The following is a 24,526-nucleotide window of genomic DNA, read 5'->3' as shown; positions in this document are numbered from 1 at the left end:
TCTGTGAGTGTGTGTCTGTGAGTGTGTGTCTGTGTGTGTGTGTGTCTGTGTGTGTGTGTGTGTGTCTGTGTGTGTGTGTCTGTGCGTGCCTGTATTTGTCAGCTGTCTCCCTGTGGATGTGTATGGCTATGAGTCACTCACGCACACAGCAAACAGACTCGGTGCGATCAGTGCAGAGAGCACGGGGACCGATCAGAAAGGGGGACAGCAATGGTGGAGCTGTGGTTGTGTTTGGAGCTGGAAGGAGTTTGGGGAGAGGAGCTTGCTGGGGGGCAATGTGTGGTTGGTTTGGATGTGACGTCTCGCCTCTGGGCCGTGTGCCCGCTGTTCAGTGCATGTTCCTGACCGTTCCTCTCTCTCTCTCTCTCTCTCGTTGCAGGCTCCGATAGCCTCAGGGTCGAGGAGCGGACGGGCTCTGCTATGACAGAAGGCCGGCGTTGACCTCTGCACCGGGGTCGCCGCAGCGTCGAGAGCCCGGAGGGTCAGCAGGGGGGGGGGGGAGGGGTGGTGGTGGGGGGGGGGGAGGGAGGGGAAGGCACCCTTCCCCCCCGCTGAATGGACCGCCAGCAGAGGACAGCGACAGAGACCGCCCGGCGCAGCGACTGAGGCAGTGGGGGGGAAGCGCGGAGGAGGACTCTCAACTGGGGCTCAGCACGTCACCACCCCCCTAGCGTCCCGGGGGGTGGGGGGGAAGGGGGGAGGTGTGAGATCGACGAGGGAGATGCGTGTGGCCCTGTTCCTGGGGGGCACTGAGCCCCTCCTGAGGAGCCGCACTTCCGACCTGGGCGTGCTGCTGTGGGCGCTGGAGGCCTTGGCCTGCTTCGCGCTGCTGTCCTGTCAGAAGCAGGACGAGATGTACCCGGTGGTCACCACCAACTATGGCAAGCTCCGCGGCATCAGGAAGGAGCTCAACAACGAGATCCTGGGTCCGGTGGTGCAGTACCTGGGCGTGCCCTTTGCCACCCCACCGGTGGGCGGCCGCCGTTTCCAGCCCCCTGAAGCACCCGCCTCCTGGTCCGACGTCCGCAACGCCACCCAGTTCGCCCCGGTCTGCCCGCAGAACATCCACGGCATGCTGCCCGAGGTGATGCTGCCTGTCTGGTTCCTCTCCAACCTGGACGATGTGACCACCTACATTCAGGAGCAGAGCGAGGACTGCCTCTACCTCAACATCTACGTCCCCGTCGAGAACGGTAAGGTCCGCCCGCTCCCCTCCCCCACAGAAGGGGAGATGGTGTGTTTTTTTGTTGGGGGTGGGGGAAACCATCTCACCAATCCATCAACGTGTGGCAACTCGATCCAGGCGGGTTGGCCCCAGTAAGGCCGAGCAGTTCAGGCAGCATCCGAGCAGCTGTGCTTTTCCAGCACCGCCCCAATCCAGACTCTGGCTTCCCAGCACCTGCCGTCATTGTCCTCGCCCGGGAAGGTTGAGTCCACCGAGTTCAGAGGGTCGTGTGCCAGCCCATCTACACCGAACCCTCTTCCCTGCGCTGGGCCCATGCCTCAAATGCTCCCCCGAAGAATGTTGAAGAGGTTGTGAGGTCCCCCCCCACCCACCCAAGGGATCTCCGCAGTGCAGAGCCGCGCCCCTACACAGCGCCTTCCAGACACCCCCCCCCCACACTCTCTGAGTGAAAACATTTCTCCTCAGAACCTGAAGACTTGTTGGCTATCTCTCTGTCTGACTGGCTCAATTCCCAGAGGGGTCACTTCCTCCTGACCTCCCCTGCCATCGGCTACCTGACCCAGTCAAGCCTCACTCTTTCTTTGGGGCCAGTCTGATTGGATGGTTCCTGGGTGTTGGTCAAAACCCTCAGTGGTCTTTCCCACCCGCCCAATTTACTTGCCCTAGCGACGTCCACCCCACCACTGAGAATGGTCTAATGGTTGACAGCAGCCATTCCTGGCAATTTCCTGTCTTGGACTGGGAACAGGAAGCTGATGTCTCCTCCGACCGACTGACCCCCGTCAGTTGTGGTCAGGCGGAGAGCTCTTTGGGGGGGAAGAGATTTCACCCCCTCCCCAACTGTGCAGGCAGGAGGTTCCAAAGGGAAGGGCAAGGGTAGGAGGAGGAGGGGTAGGGAGCTGAAGGGGGGGAAGGGGAAAGAAGGGAAGGGACTGGAATGGGGTGGGGGGGAGTGAAGGGGCAAAGAAAGAATGGGTGGGACTTTGGAAGGAGGCAGAGAAGAGAAGGGGGTCAGGAGGGGCAGGGTAATGAGGGGCAGAATCGCTAGAGGGGTGATGGGGCTGGGGTCGAGGGTTCAGGAAGGGGATGGGGTCAGGAAGGAGATGGGGGTTTGGGGTCAGGAAGGAGATGGGGGTGTGGGGTGTGGAAGGGGATGGGGGTGTGGGGTCAGGAAGGGGATGGGGGTGGGATTGGGAAGGGGACGGTGGTGTGGGGGCAGGAAGGGGATGGGGGTGTGGGGTCAGGAAGGGGATAGAGGTGTGGGGTCAGGAAGGGGAAGGGGGGGTGGGGTCAGTAAGGGGATGGAGGTGTGGGGTCAGGAAGCGGATGGAAGGGTGGGGTCAGGAAGAGGATGGGGGCATGGGGTCGGGAAGGGGGTGGGAGGGTGGGGTCGGGAAGGGGAAGGAGGGTGGTGGGGTCAGGAAGGGGACAGGGGGGTGGCGTCAGTAAGGGGACGGGGGTGTGGGGTCAGAAAGGGGATGGGGGTGTGGGGTCAGGAAGGGGATGGGGGTGCGGGGTCGGGATGGGGGTGCGGGGTTGGGAAGGGGGTGGGGGTGCGGGGTCAGGAAGGGGCTGGGGGTGTGGGGTCAGGAAGAGGATGGGGGTGTGGGGTCGGGAAGGGGCTGGGGGTGTGGGGTCGGGAAGGGGCTGGGGGTGTGGGGTCGGGAAGGGGGTGGGGGTGTGGGGTCAGGAAGGGGATGGGGGTGCGGGGTCGGGAAGGGGGTGGGAGTGCGGGGTCGGGAAGGGGATGGGGGTGCGGGGTCGGCTAGGGGATGGGGGGTGGGGTCGGGAAGGGGATAGTGGTCGGGGTCAGGAATGGAATAGTGGTGTGGGGTCAGGATGGGGATAGGGGTGTGGGATCAGGAAGGGGATGGGGGTGTGGGGTCTGGAAGGGGATGGGGGGGTTGGGGTTGGGGATGGAGGCCTGAGCTGGGGATGAGGCTGTGGTCACGAGAGGGTGTGATTGGGAGGAGTCAGGTGTGACCCGGGCCGGGTGTGGGCGAGATTAGTATCTGGCAGGGGTCAGGGGTCAGGGCGGGATTACTTGGAGAGGTCATTCAGGAGGTGGGAGTGTTTGTGACCCACAGCATTCTAGTCAGAGCAGGCACTTTAATACCTAACTCAGCCCCTCCCCACACCATCCCTCCCTCCCTCTCACTCTCGGCTCGGCCACGAGGTGAAACCTCCGATCAATCCCCTCAGGATCTTCAAGATTTCCGTAAAGCCACTCTTGTCCTTCTAAACACGAATCGATAAGGATCCAATCGGTCCAACCTTTCCCCGTAAGGCTGCATCTCCTAACACCTGCCGAGCCCACGGCCTCTATCTAAATGGAAAAAAAACCATGCCCTTCATCTCCGGAATCCATCCAGCGACCCTTCTCTGAGTTTTGTTTTTGTGGAATAGCTTACTTACAGTGTGGAAACAGGCCCTTCGGCCCAACAAGTCCACACCGACCCGTCAAAGCGCAACCCACCCAGACCCATTCCCCTACACCTAACACTGCAGGCAGTTTAGCATGGCCAATTCACCTCAAGGAAACCCACACAGACACGGGGAGAATGTGCAAACTCCACACAGTCAGTCGCCTGAGGCGGGGATTGGACCCGGCTCTCTGGCGCTGTGAGGCAGCAGTGCTAACCACTGTGCCACCCTAATGGAAGCTGCTGTGTTCCATTTGATCGTGGCTGATCATTCAGCTCAGTACCCCGGTCCCATTTTCTCCCTGTTGTTTTTCTGAAGCCTTTGGCCCTCAGCACGATGTCTGCCTCTTGAAGGTGTTTTGGCCGAGAAGCTCACAGGCTGGCCACCGTCTGTGTTCGAGTTTGACAGGTTGCTGCGAGGCCTCCCCTCATTCTTCCCGACTGCGGTGAATATCCCAGTCTCTCGTCAGTCCCGCCATCCCAGGGTTCAGTCCGGTAAACCTCCATTGCACTCCCTACACAGCCAGGACACCCATCCTCACACGTGCCTCTGACCTCCAGCATCTGTGGTCCTCACTTTCTCCCCGTATACAAATGGGCAAGGGGGTAGAGGGAGTTGGACCGCGTTAGGACCAAAAGATTGTTAGTGCACCACATGAACGCAGTGAAACCTCCTGACTTCGAAATCATCCAATCCGCCTTCCAGCGTTCCGTTCTCCTTCCCAATCAGTTGCTGCTCCTAACTAACTTTTTTTGTGATCCATGTACCAGATCCCTTTGTGACTCCGAGTTCTGCAATCCCTCCCCACTTCAATAATCTGCTCCTTTTCTACTCTTCCTGCTAAGATGGACAGCTTCACGTTGTGGTTCAGCTGCCAAACGTTGGCCCACTCACTCAGCCCTTTGCAGACTCCTTTTCCTATCTACCTGCGTGAACATCAGTAAATCTAACATTCGGACCTATCGTTATTTCTCTGCACCCTGTGAGGTAATCAATCCCCCACCATCGTTAATATGTTATCCACGGCCTCTCGTTTTGTTTTTGTAGGGGCACCTTATCAAATGCCTTCACACTGCATCCACTGTGATCCTTTCACAACACCATGTAGACTCTGCCCGATTGTGTTGGGGGTCTGGTGAATACCGAGCTGTAACCTCCTCAGTCAGTGTTTTCCCAGACATGGATGTTCCGCTAACTGGCCTTTTGTTTCATTCTCTCTGTCTTGATGCAACCTGAACAAAATGTTTCCAAAGTGATGAGAGGCGTGCAGAGAGTAGATCGCTGGAGTCTTTTCCCGAGTGTGGAAGTGTCAATTACGAGGGAGCGTGTGAGGTAAAAGGGGGTGCGTTTAAAGGAGATGGGAAAGGCATGTCCTTTTTACGCAGACGCCAGGAATACATAGCCAGAGAAGGTGATGGAGGCAGGCATGATAGCTACATTTATGAGGCATCTTGATGAATGGGGGCCGAGAGTGTGGGGCTGGAAAAGCACAGCAGGTCAGTCAGCATCTGAGGAGCAGGAAAATCCACGTTTCAGGCATAATTCCTGATGAAACGTCGATTCTCCTGCTCCTCGGATGCTGCCTGACCTGCTGCGCTTTTCCAGCCCCACACCCTCTCGCCTCTGATCTCCAACATCTGTGGTCCTCACTTTCTCCCCATATACAAATGGGCAAGGGGTAGAGGGAGTTGGACCGCGTTAGGACCAAAAGGTTGTTAGCGTAGACAGGCATCGTGCGTTGATGCAGACTTGGTGTCAGAGCAATTAGCCCAGTAAAGCAGATATCACAAAACACAGCTCAAAGTGAAGTTAACAAACCGTTTATGAACACGGCGATATCGCGGAAGAGAAACTGACCAAGCTGAAACAGCACAGACAGTCTGCCCAGGTAGCTGGAACTCTCTTCCTCTAGCTGAAAATCAAGCGAGGTTTTATTGGTGTCGTGTAAAATGCTGTTAATTAACAACAGGGAAAATACAATGTATTTGATAATAAAAGCAGTTATCAGAAGAATATCGATAAAGTGAGGAATCCTGGCAGCACTGATCAATTCCTAATGGAATCAGGAGATTCCAGCTCTCTTCCCAGGGAGGTGGGAGTGTCCCTTTTCCTGACAGTAAGGTGTCTCCATTGTGGCTCTCCTGTGAGCGAGGTATTCTGGTGCCTCTCCGTCTGACCTGTCCTTTGGTATCACTAGGGTATGAGACTGCCCTTAGGTCTTTAGGACAGCTGTGTTGATCGGGTCCAGGAAGCTTATTGTTAGTTTGTCTTGGGAAGTGTATTCCCTGGTCTGCGAGTGACCGTGTCCGCCTGAGTGGTCAATGCTGAGGCATTCTGGGTGTTCCTGGTGTGGTTTGGACAAGCGTGATTTCCTGTGTTCCCTGTGGCCATGCTGTGGGTGCGGCAGGGTGGCAGATCCTTTTGGATCTGCTGAAGGGGCTGTTCTTGGTCCTTTTATCAGTCCACCGATGTGAGTGTGTGGGCACAGAGCTCCAGATACAGGCCTCGCGCCTCATGGTTTGCCAGGTCTGGGCCTCTGTGCCAAAGGATTCTTTGGTTTTGTGAAAGACACGGGCTACAGTTATAGCTTGGCAAACGCTTGTCCCCAATCCTGGAAGGTCTCAGATCTTTGACACCACGAGATATGGAAATAAATCTGAATATCATTAGAGACACAGGAGTTAAAGTTTTTCACTTGGTCCCTGCTGTTATGGATAAGGTACACACCCCCTCAGAGCATCCTCAAAAGGCAGTGTGGCCATGTGGTCTAAGGCGCTCGATCCATATTCCCTGTCTGGACAGAGGCGTAGCTTCGAATCCCGTTTCTGCTGATCAACTTTAATGCCATGACATGTTAAAACGCTGTTTCGACCATCCTAAAAAGGTAGCCTAGACCCTAATTTTTTTTTGTCTTATTTTGAAGGTAGGTGCATTGTGATGTTCCAGGAGCGATGCAGCTGGTCAAACCACTCAGCTGTCAGCAAAACAGAATTTATTCAAACCCCACGGATGAAGCAGCAACAAAAGCAAACAGAATTTAGAATAACTCAACTTATTTGAAAACCCAACCGACTCTATCACAACCTAACGAAGCTGTTCCAATCCCCGCAACATGTCATAAACACACCCCTTGGCGAAAGGTGAATTCAAACACAGGTTCTTACAGGCAGGAGAGATTTCAGAGAAAAGAGTCAGGCAAGAAGCATCTGGTGAAGCAGGGAACCTTTTTCACAGTAACGACCTCTCTGCTCCCAACAGTTTTCTGATTACTTGCTGAAGTCAAACCAAACTAGATAAAAGCTGAACTGGGAGAATTGGTGAATCCCCTTTCATTATACAACTGTTTAAAAACACCTCCTCTGATTGTTGACTTCAGTGATATATAGTAGCCACCTCCAGACATATCGGCACCTTTACTTTTATAACCCCTCTTGGAAAATAAACAAGGACAGCATAATTTTGTTAAAGGGGCAGCATTGTCGCACAACACAGAGTGATTTTGGGGTATTTGATTGATTGATTTGATTTACAGGAGAAAGTGAGGTCTGCAGATGCTGGAGATCAGAGCTGAAAATGTGTTGCTGGAACAGCGCAGCAGGTCAGGCAGCATCCAGGGAACAGGAGAATCGACGTTTCGGGCATAAGCCCTTCTTCGGGCATAAGCCCAAATCAAATTTCTGATTTGATTTACAGTCACATGTACCTGAGTACAGTGCAAACCTTTGTTAGAGAGCAGTACAAGCTGATCATAGTAAGCAATGATATACAGGTCATAGACTGAACAAAGAAAGGGTAAGGCATAAGGGTTATACTGTGCACTAGACAAGATCATATTAACAAGATGGGCATTACTTGAAGTTGGAGAGTCCATTCATTAGCCTAATAACAGCAAGGAAGAAGCTGTACCTCAACCTGATGGTATGTGTGTTCAGGCGTCTGCATGGAGGAACAGGTTGGAGGAGAGTGTTACTGGGGTGGGATGCTCTTTCATGATGTTGGCAGCCATTCCGCGGCATCGAGACGTGTAAATGGATGGAAGGCTGGCTTCCGGGATTGCTGCAGGGAACACAGAAAGCCAGCACACAGCGGCCAACAGGTAATCCGAAAGCCGAAGGGAATGTTGGCCCTTATTTCAAAGGGGTTGGGGTTTAAGAGCAGGGAAGTCTTGCAATAAGTATACAAGACCACATAGAGTCAGAGAGATGTACAGCATGGAAACAGACCCTTCGGTCCAACCCGTCCATGCCGACCAGATATCCCAACCCAACCTAGTCCCACCTGCCAGCACCCGGCCCATATCCCTCCAAACCCTTCCTATTCATATATGCATCCAAATGCCTTTTAAATTGTACCAGCCTCCACCACTTCCTCTGGCAGCTCATTCCATACACATACCACCCTCTGTGTGAAAAAGTTGCCCCTTAGGTCCCTTTTACATCATTCCCCTCTCACTCTAAACCCTCTAGTTCTGGACTCCTCCACCCCAGGGAAAAGACTTTGTCTATTTACCCTATCCATGCCCCTCATAATTTTGTAAACCTCTATAAGGTCACCCCTCAGCCTCTGACGCTCCAGGGAAAACAGCCCCAGCCTGTTCCGCCTCTCCCTGCAGCTCAAACCCTCCAATCCTGGCAACATCCTTGTGAATTTTCTCTGACCCCTTTCAAGTTTCACGACCTCTTTCCAATAGGAAGGAGGCTAGAATTGCACATCTGGAAGGCTTACTGAAGGAGATATACATTAGCGTTGGAGACAGTTCATTCAGCTGATCCCTGGTCTGAAGGGACTGTGATTAAACAGGCTTGGACTCTGCTCACTGGAGTTTTGAAGATTGTAAGATGATCTTGTTGAAACGTAGGATTCTTAAGGGGCATGACAGGATTGCGAAGGTGTTTCACCTCGTGACAGAGTCTGGGACCAGGGGAAGCAAAAACAGAAATTGCTGGAACAACTCAGCAGGTCTGGCAGTATCTATGGAGAGAAACAAGAATTAAGGTTTCGGGTGCAGTGACCCTTCCTCAGAACTGGTTCAGCTGCTGTCAGACCCGCAGCTTTTTCCAGCATTTTCTGTTTTTGGTCCTGATTGCCAGCATCTGCTTATTTTATGTCTCGAACTAGAGGACGTGGACTCAGAATAAAGGACTGTCAATGTAAGATTGAGATGAGGAGGAATTTGTTCTCTCAGAGGATTATGAGTCTTTACCCGCGCAGCAATGAGGTCTGAGACTGCCTGTATATCGAGGTTTTGAGAAGATTTGTAGCTCAGGTTGAGGTTCTGGATGGAGGTTTGCTCAATGACCTGGAAGGTTCATTTTCAGACATTTCGTCACCGTACTAGGTAACATCTTCAGTGAGTCTCTGGACGATGCACTGGGGGTGTAAACCCCTTTCTATTGATATGTTTGGGTTTTTGGATCCCATTTACCACCCCCTGAGAGAAAGAACAGGAAACGACATCACCATAGGAGATGACATCACCACAGGAAATAGCATCGCCAACCCAAGGAAACCCAAACATATCAATAGAAAGCAGGCTACACCCCCAGTGCTTCATCCAGAGGCTCACTGAAGATTAGATTCCCCTACAGTGTGGAAACAGGCCCTCCGGCCCATCAAGCCCACACCAACCCTCTGAAGAAAACCCCACCCAGACGCATTTCCCTCTGACTAATGCCCTTAACACTATGGGCAATTTAGCACAGCCATTTCACCTGACCTGCACATCTTTGGACTGTGGGAGGAAACCAGAGGAAACCATCGCAGACACGGGGAGAACTTGCAAGCTCCACACAGACAGTCAACCGAGGCTGGAATCGAACCCGGGACTCTGGTGCTGGGACGCAGCCGTGCTAACCACTGAGCATGGTGACAAAATGTCCGAAAATGAACCTTCCAGCCCAGCGCACAAACCGACATCCGCTGCCTAGGTTAGGATGGATTGGCCATGCTAAATTACCCCATAGTGTTCAGGGATGTGTAGGTTAGGATGGAAGAAGGGATTATGCCCGAAACGTCGATTCTCCTGTTCCTTGGATGCTGCCTGAACTGCTGCGCTTTTCCAGCAACACATTTTCAGCTCTGATCTCCAGCATCTGCAGACCTCACTTTCTCCCCATGCTAATTTACCCCATAGTGTTCAGGGATGTGTAGGTTAGGATGGACTGGCAATGCTAAATTGCCCCATAGTGTTCAGGGATGTGTAGGTTAGGGTGGATTGGCCATGCTAAATTACCCCATAGTGTTCAGGGATGTGTAGGTTAGGGTGGACTGGCAATGCTAAATTGCTCCATAGTGTTCAGGGATGTGTAGGTGAGGGTGGATTGACCATGCTAAATTACCCATAGTGTTCAGGGATGTGTAGGTGAGGGTGGACTGGCAATGCTAAATTGCCATAGTGTTCAGGGATGTGTGGGTTATGGTGGATTGGCCGTGCTAAATTACCCCATAGTGTTCAGTGATGTGTGGGTTATGGTGGATTGGCAGTGCTAAATTACCCCTTAGTGTTCAGTGATGTGTGGGTTATGGTGGATTGGCAGTGCTAAATTACCACATAGTGTTCAGGGATGTGTAGGTATGGGTAGATTGGCCATGCTAAATTACCCCATAGTGTCCAGGGATGTGTAGGTTAGGGTGGATTGGCCATGCTAAATTGCCATAGTGTTCAGGGATGTGTGGGTTATGGTGGATTGGCCGTGCTAAATTACCCCATAGTGTTCAGTGATGTGTGGGTTATGGTGGATTGGCAGTGCTAAATTACCCCTTAGTGTTCAGTGATGTGTGGGTTATGGTGGATTGGCAGTGCTAAATTACCCCATAGTGTTCAGGGATGTGTAGGTTAGGGTGGATTGGCCGTGCTAAATTACCCCACTGTGTTCAGGGATGTGCAGGTTAGGGTGGATTGGCCGTGCTAAATTGCCCCATAGTGTTCAGGGATGTGTAGGTTAGGGTGAATTGGCCATGCTAAATTGGCCATAGTGTTCAGGGATGTGTCGGTTAGGGTGGATTGGCCATGCTAAATTACCCCATTGTGTTCAGGGATGTGTAGGTTAGGGTGGATTGGCCATGCTAACTTACCCCATAGTGTTCAGGGATGTGTAGGTTAGGGTGGATTGGCAATGCCAAATTACCCCATGGTGTTCATGAATGTGTAGGTTAGGGTGGATTGGCCATGCTAAATTACCCCTTAGTGTTCAGTGATGTGTGGGTTAGGGTGGATTGGCCGTGCTAAATTACCCCATAGTGTTCAGGGATGTGTAGGTTAGGGTGGATTGGCAGTGCTAAATTTCCCCATAGTGTTCAGGGATGTGTAGGTTAGGGTGGATTGGTTGTGCTAAATTACCCCATAATGTTCAGGGATGTGTAGGTTAAGGTGGATTGGCCGTGCTAAATTACCCCATAGTGTTCAGGGATGTAAAGGTTTGGGTGGATTGGCAATGCTAAATTGCTCCATAGTGTTCAGGGATGTGTAGGTGAGGGTGGATTGACCATGCTAAATTACCCATAGTGTTCAGGGATGTGTAGGTGAGGGTGGACTGGCAATGCTAAATTGCCCCATAGTGTTCAGGGATGTGTAGGTTAAGGTGGATTGGCCATGCTAAATTACCCCATTGTGTTCAGGGATGTGTGGGTTAGGGTGGATTGGCTGTGTTAAATTACCCCATAGTGTTCAGGGATGTGTAGGTTAGGGTGGATTGGCCATGCTAAATTGCCCCATAGTGTTCAGGGATGTGTAGGTTAGGGTGGATTGGCCATGCTAAATTACCCCATTGTGTTCAGGGATGTGTGGGTTAGGGTGGATTGGCCATGCTGAATTGCCCATAGTGTTCAGGGATGTGTAGGTTAGGGTGGATCGACCATGCTAAATTGCCCATAGCGTTCAGGGATGTGTAGGTTAGGCTGGATTGGCCATGCTAAATTGCCATAGTGTTCAGGGATGTGTGGGTTATGGTGGATTGGCCGTGCTAAATTACCCCATAGTGTTCAGTGATGTGTGGGTTATGGTGGATTGGCAGTGCTAAATTACCCCTTAGTGTTCAGTGATGTGTGGGTTATGGTGGATTGGCAGTGCTAAATTACCACATAGTGTTCAGGGATGTGTAGGTATGGGTAGATTGGCAGTGCTAAATTATCCCATAGTGTTCAGGGATGTGTGGGTAAGGGTGGATTGGCCATGCTAAATTGCCATAGTGTTCAGGGATGTGTGGGTTATGGTGGATTGGCAGTGCTAAATTGCACCATAGTGTTCAGGGATGTGTGGGTTAGGGTGGATTGGCCATGCTAAATTACCTCATAGTGTTCAGGGATGTGTAGGTTAGGGAGGATTGGCCATGCTAAATTGCCCCATAGTGTCCAGGGATGTGTAGGTTAGGGTGGATTGGCCATGCTAAATTGCCATAGTGTTCAGGGATGTGTGGGTTATGGTGGATTGGCCGTGCTAAATTACCCCATAGTGTTCAGTGATGTGTGGGTTATGGTGGATTGGCAGTGCTAAATTACCCCTTAGTGTTCAGTGCTGTGTGGGTTATGGTGGACTGGCAATGCTAAATTGCCCCATAGTGTTCAGGGATGTGTAGGTTAGGGTGGATTGGCCATGCTAAATTACCCCATAGTGTTCAGGGATGTGTAGGTTAGGGTGGACTGGCAATGCTAAATTGCTCCATAGTGTTCAGGGATGTGTAGGTTAGGGTGGATTGACCATGCTAAATTACCCATAGTGTTCAGGGATGTGTAGGTTAGGGTGGACTGGCAATGCTAAATTGCCCCATAGTGTTCAGGGATGTGTAGGTTAGGGTGGATTGGCCATGCTAAATTACCCCATTGTGTTCAGGGATGTGTGGTTTAGGGTGGATTGGCTGTGTTAAATTACCCCATAGTGTTCAGGGATGTGTAGGTTAGGGTGGATTGGCCATGCTAGATTGCCCCATAGTGTTCAGGGATGTGTAGGTTAGGGTGGATTGGCCATGCTAAATTACCCCATTGTGTTCAGGGATGTGTGGGTTAGGGTGGATTGGCCATGCTGAATTGCCCATAGTGTTCAGGGATGTGTAGGTTAGGGTGGATCGACCATGCTAAATTGCCATAGTGTTCAGGGATGTGTGGGTTATGGTGGATTGGCCATGCTAAATTACCTCATAGTGTTCAGGGATGTGTAGGTTAGGGAGGATTGGCCATGCTAAATTGCCCCATAGTGTCCAGGGATGTGTAGGTTAGGGTGGATTGGCCATGCTAAATTGCCATAGTGTTCAGGGATGTGTGGGTTATGGTGGATTGGCCGTGCTAAATTACCCCATAGTGTTCAGTGATGTGTGGGTTATGGTGGATTGGCAGTGCTAAATTACCCCTTAGTGTTCAGTGATGTGTGGGTTATGGTGGATTGGCAGTGCTAAATTACCCCATAGTGTTCAGGGATGTGTAGGTTAGGGTGGATTGGCCGTGCTAAATTACCCCACTGTGTTCAGGGATGTGCAGGTTAGGGTGGATTGGCCGTGCTAAATTGCCCCATAGTGTTCAGGGATGTGTAGGTTAGGGTGAATTGGCCATGCTAAATTGGCCATAGTGTTCAGGGATGTGTCGGTTAGGGTGGATTGGCCATGCTAAATTACCCCATTGTGTTCAGGGATGTGTGGGTTAGGGTGGATTGGCCATGCTGAATTGCCCCATAGTGTTCAGGGATGTGTAGGTTAGGGTGGATTGGCCATGCTAACTTACCCCATAGTGTTCAGGGATGTGTAGGTTAGGGTGGATTGGCAATGCCAAATTACCCCATGGTGTTCATGAATGTGTAGGTTAGGGTGGATTGGCCATGCTAAATTACCCCATTGTGTTCAGGGATGTGTGGGTTAGGGTGGATTGGCCATGCTGAATTGCCCCATAGTGTTCAGTGATGTGTGGGTTAGGTTGGATTGGCCGTGCTAAATTACCCCATAGTGTTCAGGGATGTGTAGGTTAGGGTGGATTGGCAGTGCTAAATTTCCCCATAGTGTTCAGGGATGTGTAGGTTAGGGTGGATTGGTTGTGCTAAATTACCCCATAATGTTCAGGGATGTGTAGGTTAAGGTGGATTGGCCGTGCTAAATTACCCCATAGTGTTCAGGGATGTAAAGGTTTGGGTGGATTGGCCGAGCTAAATTGCCATAGTGTCCAGGGATGTGTAGGTTAGGGTGGATTGGCCGTGGGAAATTGCCCCATAGTGTTCAGGGATGTGTTGGTTAGGGTGGATTGGCCATGCTAAATTACCCCATTGTGTTCAGGGATGTGTGGGTTAGGGTGGATTGGCCATGCTGAATTGCCCATAGTGTTCAGGGATGTGCAGGTTAGGGTGGATCGACCATGCTAAATTGCCCCAAGTGTTCAGGGATGTGTCGGTTAGGGTGGATTGGCCATGCTGAATTGCCCCATGGTGTTCATGAATGTGTAGGTTAGGGTGGATTGGCCATGCTAAATTACCCCTTAGTGTTCAGTGATGTGTTGGTTAGGGTGGATTGGCCATGCTAAATTACCCCATAGTGTTCAGGGATGTGTAGGTTATGGTGGATTGGCAGTGCTAAATTACCCCATAGTGTTCAGGGATGTGTAGGTTAGGGTGGATTGGCCGTGCTAAATTGCCATAGTGTTCAGGGATGTGTGGGTAAGGGTGGATTGGCCATGCTAAATTGCCCCATAGTGTCCAGGGATGTGTAGGTAAGGGTGGATTGGCCGTGCTAAATTGCCCCATAGTGTTCAATGGTGTGTGGGTTAGGGTGGATTGGCCATGCTAAATTACCCCATCGTGTTCAGGGATGTGTAGGTTCGAGTGGAGTGGCCGTGCTAAATTGCCCCATAGTGTTCAGGGATGTGTAGGTTAGTGTGGATTGGCCATGCTAAATTACCCCATAGTGTTCAGGGCTGTGTGGGTTAGGGTGGATTGGACATGCTAAATTACCCATAGTGTTCAGGGATATGTAGGTTAGGGTGGATTGGCCATGCTAAATTGCCCCATAGTGTTCAGGGCTGTGTGGGTTAGGGTGGATTGGACATGCTAAATTACCCCATAGTGTTCAGGGATGTGTAGGTTAGGGTGGATTGGCCATACTAAATTACCGCATAGTGTTCAGGGATGTGTGGGTTGGGTGGATTGACCATGGTAAATTACCCCATAGTATTCAGGGATGTGTAGGCTCGGGTGGATTGGCCATGCTAAATTACCCCACAGTGTTCAGGGATGTGTAGGTTAGGGTGATTTGGCAGTGCTAAATTTCCCCATAGTGTTCAGGGATGTGCAGGTTAGGGTGGATTGGCCATGCTAAATTACCCCACAGTGTTCAGGGATGTGTAGGTTAGGGTGAATTGGCAGTGCTAAATTTCCCCATAGTGTTCAGGGATGTGTAGGTTAGGGTGGATTGGCCATGCTAAATTACCCCATAGTGTTCAACCATGTGTGGGTTAGGGTGGATTGGCCGTGCTAAATTACCCCATAGTATTCAGGGATGTGTGGGTTAGGGTGGATTGGCCATGCTAAATTGCTCCATAGTATTCAGGGATGTGTAGGTTAGGGTGGATTGGCCATGCTAAATTTCCCCATAGTGTTCAGTGATGTGTGGGTTATGGTGGATTGGCAGTGCTAAATTACCCCATAGTGTTCAGGGATGTGTAGGTTAGGGTGGATTGGCCGTGGTAAATTACCCCATAGTGTTCATGAATGTCTAGATTAGGGTGGATTGGCCATGCTAAATTACACCATAGTGTTCAGGGATGTGTAGGTTCGGAGCATTATTCAGGGTGAAATGTTGACTAATAGGGTGGGGGAATGGGTCTGCGTGGGTTCCTCTTTGGAGGGTTGGTGTGGACCTTCCACACTATAGGGAATCTAATCTGGAAAAAAGCTTCTGATGAAGGGCTCTTGCCTGAAACGTCGATTTTTCTGCTCCTCGGATGCTGCCTGACCTGCTGTGCTTTTCCAGCACCACTCTCTCGATAGTGTTTGGAACAGCGTTGAGGGAGATTTTCTTTCTTTCACTTTCCATTTAGAACAGTAGAGAAAGCTTTACTTTCTGTTTACTTTCGGTTTTAAAGAGTCAAGAGTGATTTTCTCTGATTCCAACCCTTGTTGCATCTTTCCTGAGCACGTCTGATAGCGTCAGTGCAGAGGGAGCTTTGCTCTCAGTTTAAAAGATTAGAATACTTTTTACTTTTCACTTTTGAAGAATACAGTCATAGAGTCACAGAGATGTACAGCACGGAAACAGACCCTTCGGTCCAACCCATCCATGCTGACCAGATATCCCAACCCAATCTAGTCCCACCTGCCAGCACCCGGCCCATATTCCTCCAAACACTTTCTATTCATATACCCATCCAAATGCCTCTTAAATGTTGCAATTGTACCAGCCTCCACCACTTCCTCTGGCAGCTCATTCTATACACGTACCACCCTCTGCGTGAAAATGTTGCCCCTTAGGTCTCTTTTATATCTTTCCCCTCTCACCCTAAACCTATGCCCTCTAGTTCTGGACTCCCCCACCCTAGGGAAAAGACTTGGTCTACTTATCCTATCCATGCCCCTCATAATTTTGTAAACCTCTATAAGGTCACCCCCTCAGCCTCCGACGCTCCAGGGAAAACAGCCCCAGCCTGTTCAGCCTCTCCCTGTAGCTCAGATCCTCCAACCCTGGCAACATCCTTGCAAATTTTTTCTGAACCCTTTCAAGTTTCACAACATCTTTCCGATAGGAAGGAGATCAGAATTGCACACAATATTCCAACTGTGGCCTAACCAATGTCCTGTACAGCCGCAACATGACCTCCCAACTCCTGTACTCAGTACTCTGACCAATAAAGGAAAGCATACCAAACGCCTCCTTCACTATCCTATCTACCAGCAACTCCACTTTCAAGGAGCTATGAACCTGCACTCCAAGGTCTCTTTGTTCAGCAACACCCCCTAGGACCTTACCATTAAGTGTATAAGTCCTGCTAAGATTTGCTTTCCCAAAATGCAGCACCTCACATTTATTTATATTAAACTCCATCTGCCTCTCCTCAGCCCATTGGCCCATCTGATCAGGGGGAGGTTTACTCTGTATCTATGCAATACCTGTCCTGGGAATGTTTGATGGGGATAGTGTTAATGGCACTTTACTTCCATTTTAAAATAGTAGAGAGATTTTTACTCTGTTTCTAACCCATTGCTGTATCTGTCCTCAACATGCGTGACAGTGTAGAGAGAGCTTTACTTTCAGTTTAAAAGAGTAGAGAGTTTTACACTGTATTTTAACCGCTGCTGTCCTTGGAGGGTTTGAAGGGGACAGAGTATCTCCTGATGTTTCTGCGCCACATGAATCTCCTCCCACCCCCTCTTCCCGTTGCTCTGTCAGCATATCTTCCTATTCCTTTCTCCCTCTTGCATCCATCCCCTTTGAATGCGTCGTATTGTTCTCCTCGCCCACTCTTTGTGAGAGTGAGTTCCACGTTGACCCCACTCTCCAGCAGAACATGTTTTCCCTGAACTCCCTGTTCAGCTGTGAAGTGATGAGTCTAATGGGGTACTCTATATATCTGTAAGGACCTTGTACTGATGACTGCAATCAGTGTGTTCTCTGCATATCTGTAGAGACTTTCATGGTGACTCTGTCAGCCTGCTCGATATACCTGTAAGGACCCTGCATTGATGAGTCTATCAGAGTGGGCTCTATTTATCTGTAAGGACCTTGTATTGATGAGTCTACCAGTGTGGGCTCTATTTATCTGGAAGGACCTTGTATTGATGAGTCCATCAGTGTGGGCTCTACCTATCTGTAAGGACCTTGCGTTGATGAATCTACCAGTGTGGGTTCTATATACCTATAATATAGGTATATAGAACCTATATAATATGGAAAAGCGCAGGTCAGGCAGCATCCAAGGAGCAGGAGAATCGACGTTTCAGGCATGAGCCCTTCTTCAGGAATCTTTCCGATATGGCTAGGAAGAACTGTTTGTTTGGTGTATGGATTCTTCTGAGGATGAAGAGTAGTAGAGGTCCTTTACAAGTCTGTGAGAGCTGGGGTAGTGCTGACTGTAGGGAATGTAGGTAGCAGCGCATGGCTGCAAGCGTGGAGCGGAGGATCCGGAGGGAGGTCTGTTGCTGGAGGCTACGGATTTGTTGTAGGTACTGGTTGTCCTGGTTGGGTCCAAATTTTATTGGTCGGAACATAGTCCGGAGTCCGTGCGGCATCAGTCGGTTCCGTAGGCAGGTGCTGAGGAAGGAGATGTGGCTGCGGTAGCGAGTCTGTTTGATAACGTGACTGAAGAGCTTCTGGGCAGAGGAGATGACCTTGGGGTGCAGTGAGAAAAGGGACTCACTAAAATCCTTGTAGAGGGAGGAAGAGAGCTTCTTCAAGGAAGACATCCTTGCAAGAGGATTCGCAGTAGGATTCCTGAAGAAGGGCATATGCCCAAAATATCAATTCTCCTGTTCCTTGGATGCTGCCTGACCTGCTGCGCTCTATCAGTGTGGGCTCTATTTATCTGTAAAGACCTTGTATTGATGAGTCTATCTGTGTGGGCTCTATTTATCTGTAAGGACCTTGTATTGAGGAGTCTACCAGTGTGGGCTCTATTTATCTGTAAGGACCTTGTAGTGATGAGTCTATCAGTGTGGGCTCTATTTATCTATAAGGACCTTGTATTGATGAGTCTATCTGTGTGGGCTCTATTTATCTGTAAGGACCTTGTAGTGATGAGTCTATCAGTGTGGGCTCTATTTATCTATAAGGACCTTGTATTGATGAGTCTATCAGTGTGGGCTCTATTTATCTGTAAGGACCTTGTATTGATGAGTCTACCAGTGTGGGCTCTATTTATCTATAAGGACCTTGTATTGATGAGTCCATCAGTGTGGGCTCTATTTATCTGTAAGGACCTTGTATTGATGAGTCCATCAGTGTGGACTCTATTTATCTGTAAGGACCTTGTATTGATGAGTCCATCAGTGTGGACTCTATTTATCTGTAAAGACCTTGTATCGATGAGTCTATCAGTGTGGGCTCTATTTATCTGTAAAGACCTTGTATTGATGAGTCTATCAGTGTGGGCTCTATTTATCTGTAAAGACCTTGTATTGATGAGTCTATCTGTGTGGGCTCTATTTATCTGTAAGGACCTTGTATTGATGAGTCCATCAGTGTGGACTCTATTTATCTGTAAGGACCTTGTATTGACGAGTCTATCAGTGTGGGCTCTATTTATCTGTAAGGACCTTGTATCGATGAGTCTATCAGTGTGGACTCTATTTATCTGTAAGGACCTTGTATTGATGAGTCTATCTGTGTAGGCTCTATTTATCTGTAACGACCTTGTGTTGATGAGTCTCTCAGTGTGGGCTCTATTTATCAATAAGGACCTTGTATTGATGAGTCTACCAGTGTGGGCTCTATTTATCTGTAAGGACCTTGTAGTGATGAGTCTACCAGTGTGGGCTCTATTTATCTGTAAGGACCTTGTATTGATGAGTCTATCTGTGTGGGCTCTATTTATCTGGAAGGACCTTGTATTGATGAGTCTACCAGTGTGGGCTCTATTTATCTATAAGGACCTTGTATTGATGAGTCTATCTGTGTGGGCTCTATTTATCTGTAAGGACCTTGTAGTGATGAGTCTATCAGTGTGGGCTCTATTTATCTGTAAGGACCTTGTATTGATGTGTCTATCAATGTGGGCTCTATTTATCTGTAAAGACCTTGTATTGATGTGTCTATCAGTGTGGGCTCTATTTATCTGTAAAGACCTTGTATTGATGAGTCCATCAGTGTGGGCTCTATTTATCTGTAAGGACCTTGTATTGATGTGTCTATCAGTGTGGGCTCTATTTATCTGTAAGGACCTTGTATTGATGAGTCTATCAGTGTGGGCTCTATTTATCTGTTAGGGCCTTGTATTGATGAGTCCACCAGTGTGGGCTCTATTTATCTGTAAGGACCTTGTATTGATGAGTCTACCAGTGTGGGCTCTATTTATCTGTAAGGACCTTGTATTGATGAGTCTATCAGTGTGGACTCTATTTATCTGTAAGGATCTTGTATTGATGAGTCCATCAGTGTGGACTCTATTTATCTGTAAAGACCTTGTATCGATGAGTCTATCAGTGTGGGCTCTATTTATCTGTAAAGACCTTGTATTGATGAGTCTATCAGTGTGGGCTCTATTTATCTGTAAAGACCTTGTATCGATGAGTCTATCAGTGTGGGCTCTATTTATCTGTAAGGACCTTGTATTGATTAGTCTATCAGTGTGGGCTCTATTTATCTATAAGGACCTTGTATTGATGAGTCTATCAGTGTGGACTCTATTTATCTGTAAGGACCTTGTATTGATGAGTCCATCAGTGTGGACTCTATTTATCTGTAAGGACCTTGTATTGATGAGTCCATCAGTGTGGACACTATTTATCTGTAAGGACCTTGTATTGATGAGTCTATCAGTGTGGGCTCTGTTTATCTGTAAGGACCTTGTATTGATGAGTCTATCAGTGTGGGCTCTGTTTATCTGTAAGGACCTTGTATTGATGAGTCCATCAGTGTGGGCTCTTTTTATCTGTAAGGACCTTGTATTGATGAGTCCATCAGTGTGGGCTCTATTTATCTGTAAGGACCTTGTATTGATGAGTCCATCAGTGTGGGCTCTATTTATCTGTAAGGACCTTGTATTGATGAGTCCATCAGTGTGGGCTCTATTTATCTGTAAGGACCTTGTATTGATGAGTCCATCAGTGTGGGCTCTATTTATCTGTAAGGACCTTGTATTGATGTGTCTATCAGTGTGGGCTCTATTTATCTGTAAGGACCTTGTATTGATGAGTCTATCAGTGTGGGCTCTATTTATCTGTAAAGACCTTGTATTGATGAGTCTATCAGTGTGGACTCTATTTATCTGTAAAGACCTTGTATGGATGAGTCTATCAGTGTGGGCTCTATTTATCTGTAAGGACCTTGTATTGATGAGTCCATCAGTGTGGGCTCTATTTATCTGTAAGGACCTTGTATTGATGAGTCCATCAGTGTGGGCTCTATTTATCTGTAAAGACCTTGTATCGATGAGTCTACCAGTGTGGGCTCTATTTATCTGTAAGGACCTTGTATTGATGAGTCCATCAGTGTGGGCTCTATTTATCTGTAAGGATCTTGTATTGATGAGTCCATCAGTGTGGGCTCTATTTATCTGTAAGGACCTTGTATTGATGAGTCCTTCAGTGTGGGCTCTATTTATCTGTAAAGACCTTGTATCGATGAGTCTATCAGTGTGGGCTCTATTTATCTGTAAAGACCTTGTATCGATGAGTCTATCAGTGTGGGCTCTATTTATCTGTAAGGACCTTGTATCAATGAGTCTATCAGTGTGGGCTCTATTTATCTGTAAGGACCTTGTATTGATGAGTCCATCAGTGTGGGCTCTATTTATCTGTAAAGACCTTGTATCGATGAGTCTATCAGTGTGGGCTCTATTTATCTGTAAGGACCTTGTATTGATGAGTCCATCAGTGTGGGCTCTATTTATCTGTAAGGACCTTGTATTGATGAGTCCATCAGTGTGGGCTCTATTTATCTGTAAGGACCTTGTATTGATGAGTCCATCAGTGTGGGCTCTATTTATCTGTAAAGACCTTGTATCGATGAGTCTATCAGTGTGGGCTCTATTTATCTGTAAGGACCTTGTATTGATGAGTCCATCAGTGTGGGCTCTATTTATCTGTAAGGACCTTGTATTGATGAGTCCATCAGTGTGGGCTCTATTTATCTGTAAAGACCTTGTATCGATGAGTCTATCAGTGTGGGCTCTATTTATCTGTAAGGACCTTGTATTGATGAGTCCATCAGTGTGGGCTCTATTTATCTGTAAGGACCTTGTATTGATGTGTCTATCAGTGTGGGCTCTATTTATCTGTAAGGACCTTGTATTGATGTGTCTATCAATGTGGGCTCTATTTATCTGTAAAGACCTTGTATTGATGTGTCTATCAGTGTGGGCTCTATTTATCTGTAAAGACCTTGTATTGATGAGTCCATCAGTGTGGGCTCTATTTATCTGTAAGGACCTTGTATTGATGTGTCTATCAGTGTGGGCTCTATTTATCTGTAAGGACCTTGTATTGATGAGTCTATCAGTGTGGGCTCTATTTATCTGTAAAGACCTTGTATCGATGAGTCTATCAGTGTGGGCTCTATTTATCTGTAAGGACCTTGTATTGATGAGTCCATCAGTGTGGGCTCTATTTATCTGTAAAGACCTTGTATTGATGAGTCCATCAGTGTGGGCTCTATTTATCTGTAAGGACCTTGTATTGATGAGTCCATCAGTGTGGGCTCTATTTATCTGTAAGGACCTTGTATTGATGAGTCCATCAGTGTGGGCTCTATTTATCTGTAAAGACCTTGTATCGATGAGTCTATCAGTGTGGGCTCTATTTATCTGTAAGGACCTTGTATTGATGAGTCCATCAGTGTGGGCTCTATTTATCTGTAAGGACCTTGTATTGATGAGTCCATCAGTGTGGGCTCTATTTATCTGTAAAGACCTTGTATCGATGAGTCTATCAGTGTGGGCTCTATTTATCTGTAAGGACCTTGTATTGATGAGTCCATCAGTGTGGGCTCTATTTATCTGTAAGGACCTTGTATTGATGTGTCTATCAGTGTGGGCTCTATTTATCTGTAAGGACCTTGTATTGATGTGTCTATCAATGTGGGCTCTATTTATCTGTAAAGACCTTGTATTGATGTGTCTATCAGTGTGGGCTCTATTTATCTGTAAAGACCTTGTATTGATGAGTCCATCAGTGTGGGCTCTATTTATCTGTAAGGACCTTGTATTGATGTGTCTATCAGTGTGGGCTCTATTTATCTGTAAGGACCTTGTATTGATGAGTCTATCAGTGTGGGCTCTATTTATCTGTAAAGACCTTGTATCGATGAGTCTATCAGTGTGGGCTCTATTTATCTGTAAGGACCTTGTATTGATGAGTCCATCAGTGTGGGCTCTATTTATCTGTAAAGACCTTGTATTGATGAGTCCATCAGTGTGGGCTCTATTTATCTGTAAGGACCTTGTATTGATGAGTCCATCAGTGTGGGCTCTATTTATCTGTAAGGACCTTGTATTGATGAGTCCATCAGTGTGGGCTCTATTTATCTGTAAGGACCTTGTATTGATGAGTCCATCAGTGTGGGCTCTATTTATCTGTAAGGACCTTGTATTGATGAGTCCATCAGTGTGGGCTCTATTTATCTGTAAGGACCTTGTATTGATGTGTCTATCAGTGTGGGCTCTATTTATCTGTAAAGACCTTGTATCGATGTGTCTATCAGTGTGGGCTCTATTTATCTGTAAAGACCTTGTATCGATGTGTCTATCAGTGTGGGCTCTATTTATCTGTAAGGACCTTGTATTGATGAGTCTATCAGTGTGGGCTCTATTTATCTGTAAGGACCTTGTATCGATGAGTCCATCAGTGTGGACTCTATTTATCTGTAAGGACCTTGTATCGATGAGTCTATCAGTGTGGGCCCTATTTATCTGTAAGGACCTTGTATCGATGAGTCTATCAGTGTGGGCTCTATTTATCTGTAAGGACCTTGTATCGATGAGTCTATCAGTGTGGGCCCTATTTATCTGTAAGGACCTTGTATCGATTGGCTTATCTGAGTTTGTTGTAAATATCTGAAAGGATCTTGTAGAGACAGGTCTGTCCGAGTGCTCCAGACGCCTGTAAGGTCTGTCCGAGTGCTCCAGACGCCTGTAAGGTCTGTCCGAGTGCTCCAGACGCCTGTAAGGTCTGTCAGAGTGCTCCAGACGCCTGTAAGGTCTGTCCGAGTGCTCCAGACGCCTGTAAGGTCTGTCAGAGTGTTTGTTGGTGTGCTTGATATATTTGTACGGGATTGTATTGATGAGCCTACCAGTGTGAGCTCTATTCATCTGTAAGGACCTTGCATTGATTGGTCTGTCAGACTGTACTACATATACCTGTGAGGACCTTGTATAGATGTGTGTGCCAGAGTGCTGTGTACATCTGTAAGGACCTTGTATTAATTGGTCTGTCAGACTGTGCTGTATGTATCTGTGAGGACCTTGTATAGATGTGTGTGCCAGAGTGCTGTGCGCATCTGTAAGGACCTTGTATTAATTGGTCTGTCAGACTGTGCTGTATGTACCTGTGAGGACCTTGTATAGATGTGCGTGCCAGAGTGCTGTGCACATCTGTAAGGACCTTGTATTAATTGGTCTGTCAGACTGTGCTGTATGTATCTGTGAGGACCTTGTATAGATGTGTGTGCCAGAGTGCTGTGTACATCTGTAAGGACCTTGTATTGATTGGTCTGTCAGACTGTGCTGTATGTATCTGTGAGGACCTTGTACAGATATGTGTGCCAGAGTGCTGTGCACATCTGTAAGGACCTTGTATTAATTGGTCTGTCAGACTGTGCTGTATGTATCTGTGAGGACCTTGTATAGATGTGTGTGCCAGAGTGCTGTGCACATCTGTAAGGACCTTGTATTGATTGGTCAGTCAGACTGTGCTGTATGTATCTGTGAGGACCTTGTATAGATGTGCGTGCCAGAGTGCTGTGCACATCTGTAAGGACCTTGTATTGATTGGTCTGTCAGACTGTGCTGTATGTATCGGTGAGGACCTTGTATTGATCGGTTGATTAGTGTGTGCTGTACGGGTCTGTTTGGGGATAGTACAGATAAAGCGACTGACATGGTTCTCTCTGTGGCCAGCATCCAGAGTCTTGGAAGCCAGTTCCGTGATGGAAAAGAGGGTTGCAAGAGTTTTTTCAAAAAGGAAATAAAGAGAGAGCCAAGGGTAGACATTGCCCCACTGGAAAATGAGGCTAGTAATGGGGAAACTTAAGAAATGGCAGAGGATTTCAAGAGTAATTTGCATCAGTCTTCCCACTGGAAGAC

At 48.3% G+C, this 24,526-nt stretch overlaps 1 protein-coding gene across 1 annotated transcript in view; it reads left to right on the top strand.

The window, feature by feature from the left end:
• Window positions 1-556: 556 nt before the first annotated feature.
• The window catches only part of LOC122544416 (neuroligin-2-like), a 333,176-nt gene continuing 309,206 nt past the window's right edge, over window positions 557-24,526 (top strand). The window contains 1 exon segment of the mRNA XM_087982876.1: window positions 557-1,193. Coding sequence (XP_087839002.1) covers window positions 722-1,193 — 472 coding nt within the window. The 5' untranslated portion in view covers window positions 557-721.

Source organism: Chiloscyllium plagiosum, unplaced genomic scaffold (assembly GCF_037043375.1).
Source record: "Chiloscyllium plagiosum isolate Xiang-an unplaced genomic scaffold, Cpla_swu_hap1 HiC_scaffold_44, whole genome shotgun sequence".
In the NCBI taxonomy this organism is placed as follows: domain Eukaryota; kingdom Metazoa; phylum Chordata; class Chondrichthyes; order Orectolobiformes; family Hemiscylliidae; genus Chiloscyllium; species Chiloscyllium plagiosum.
This window is presented reverse-complemented; position numbering and strand designations above follow the sequence as displayed.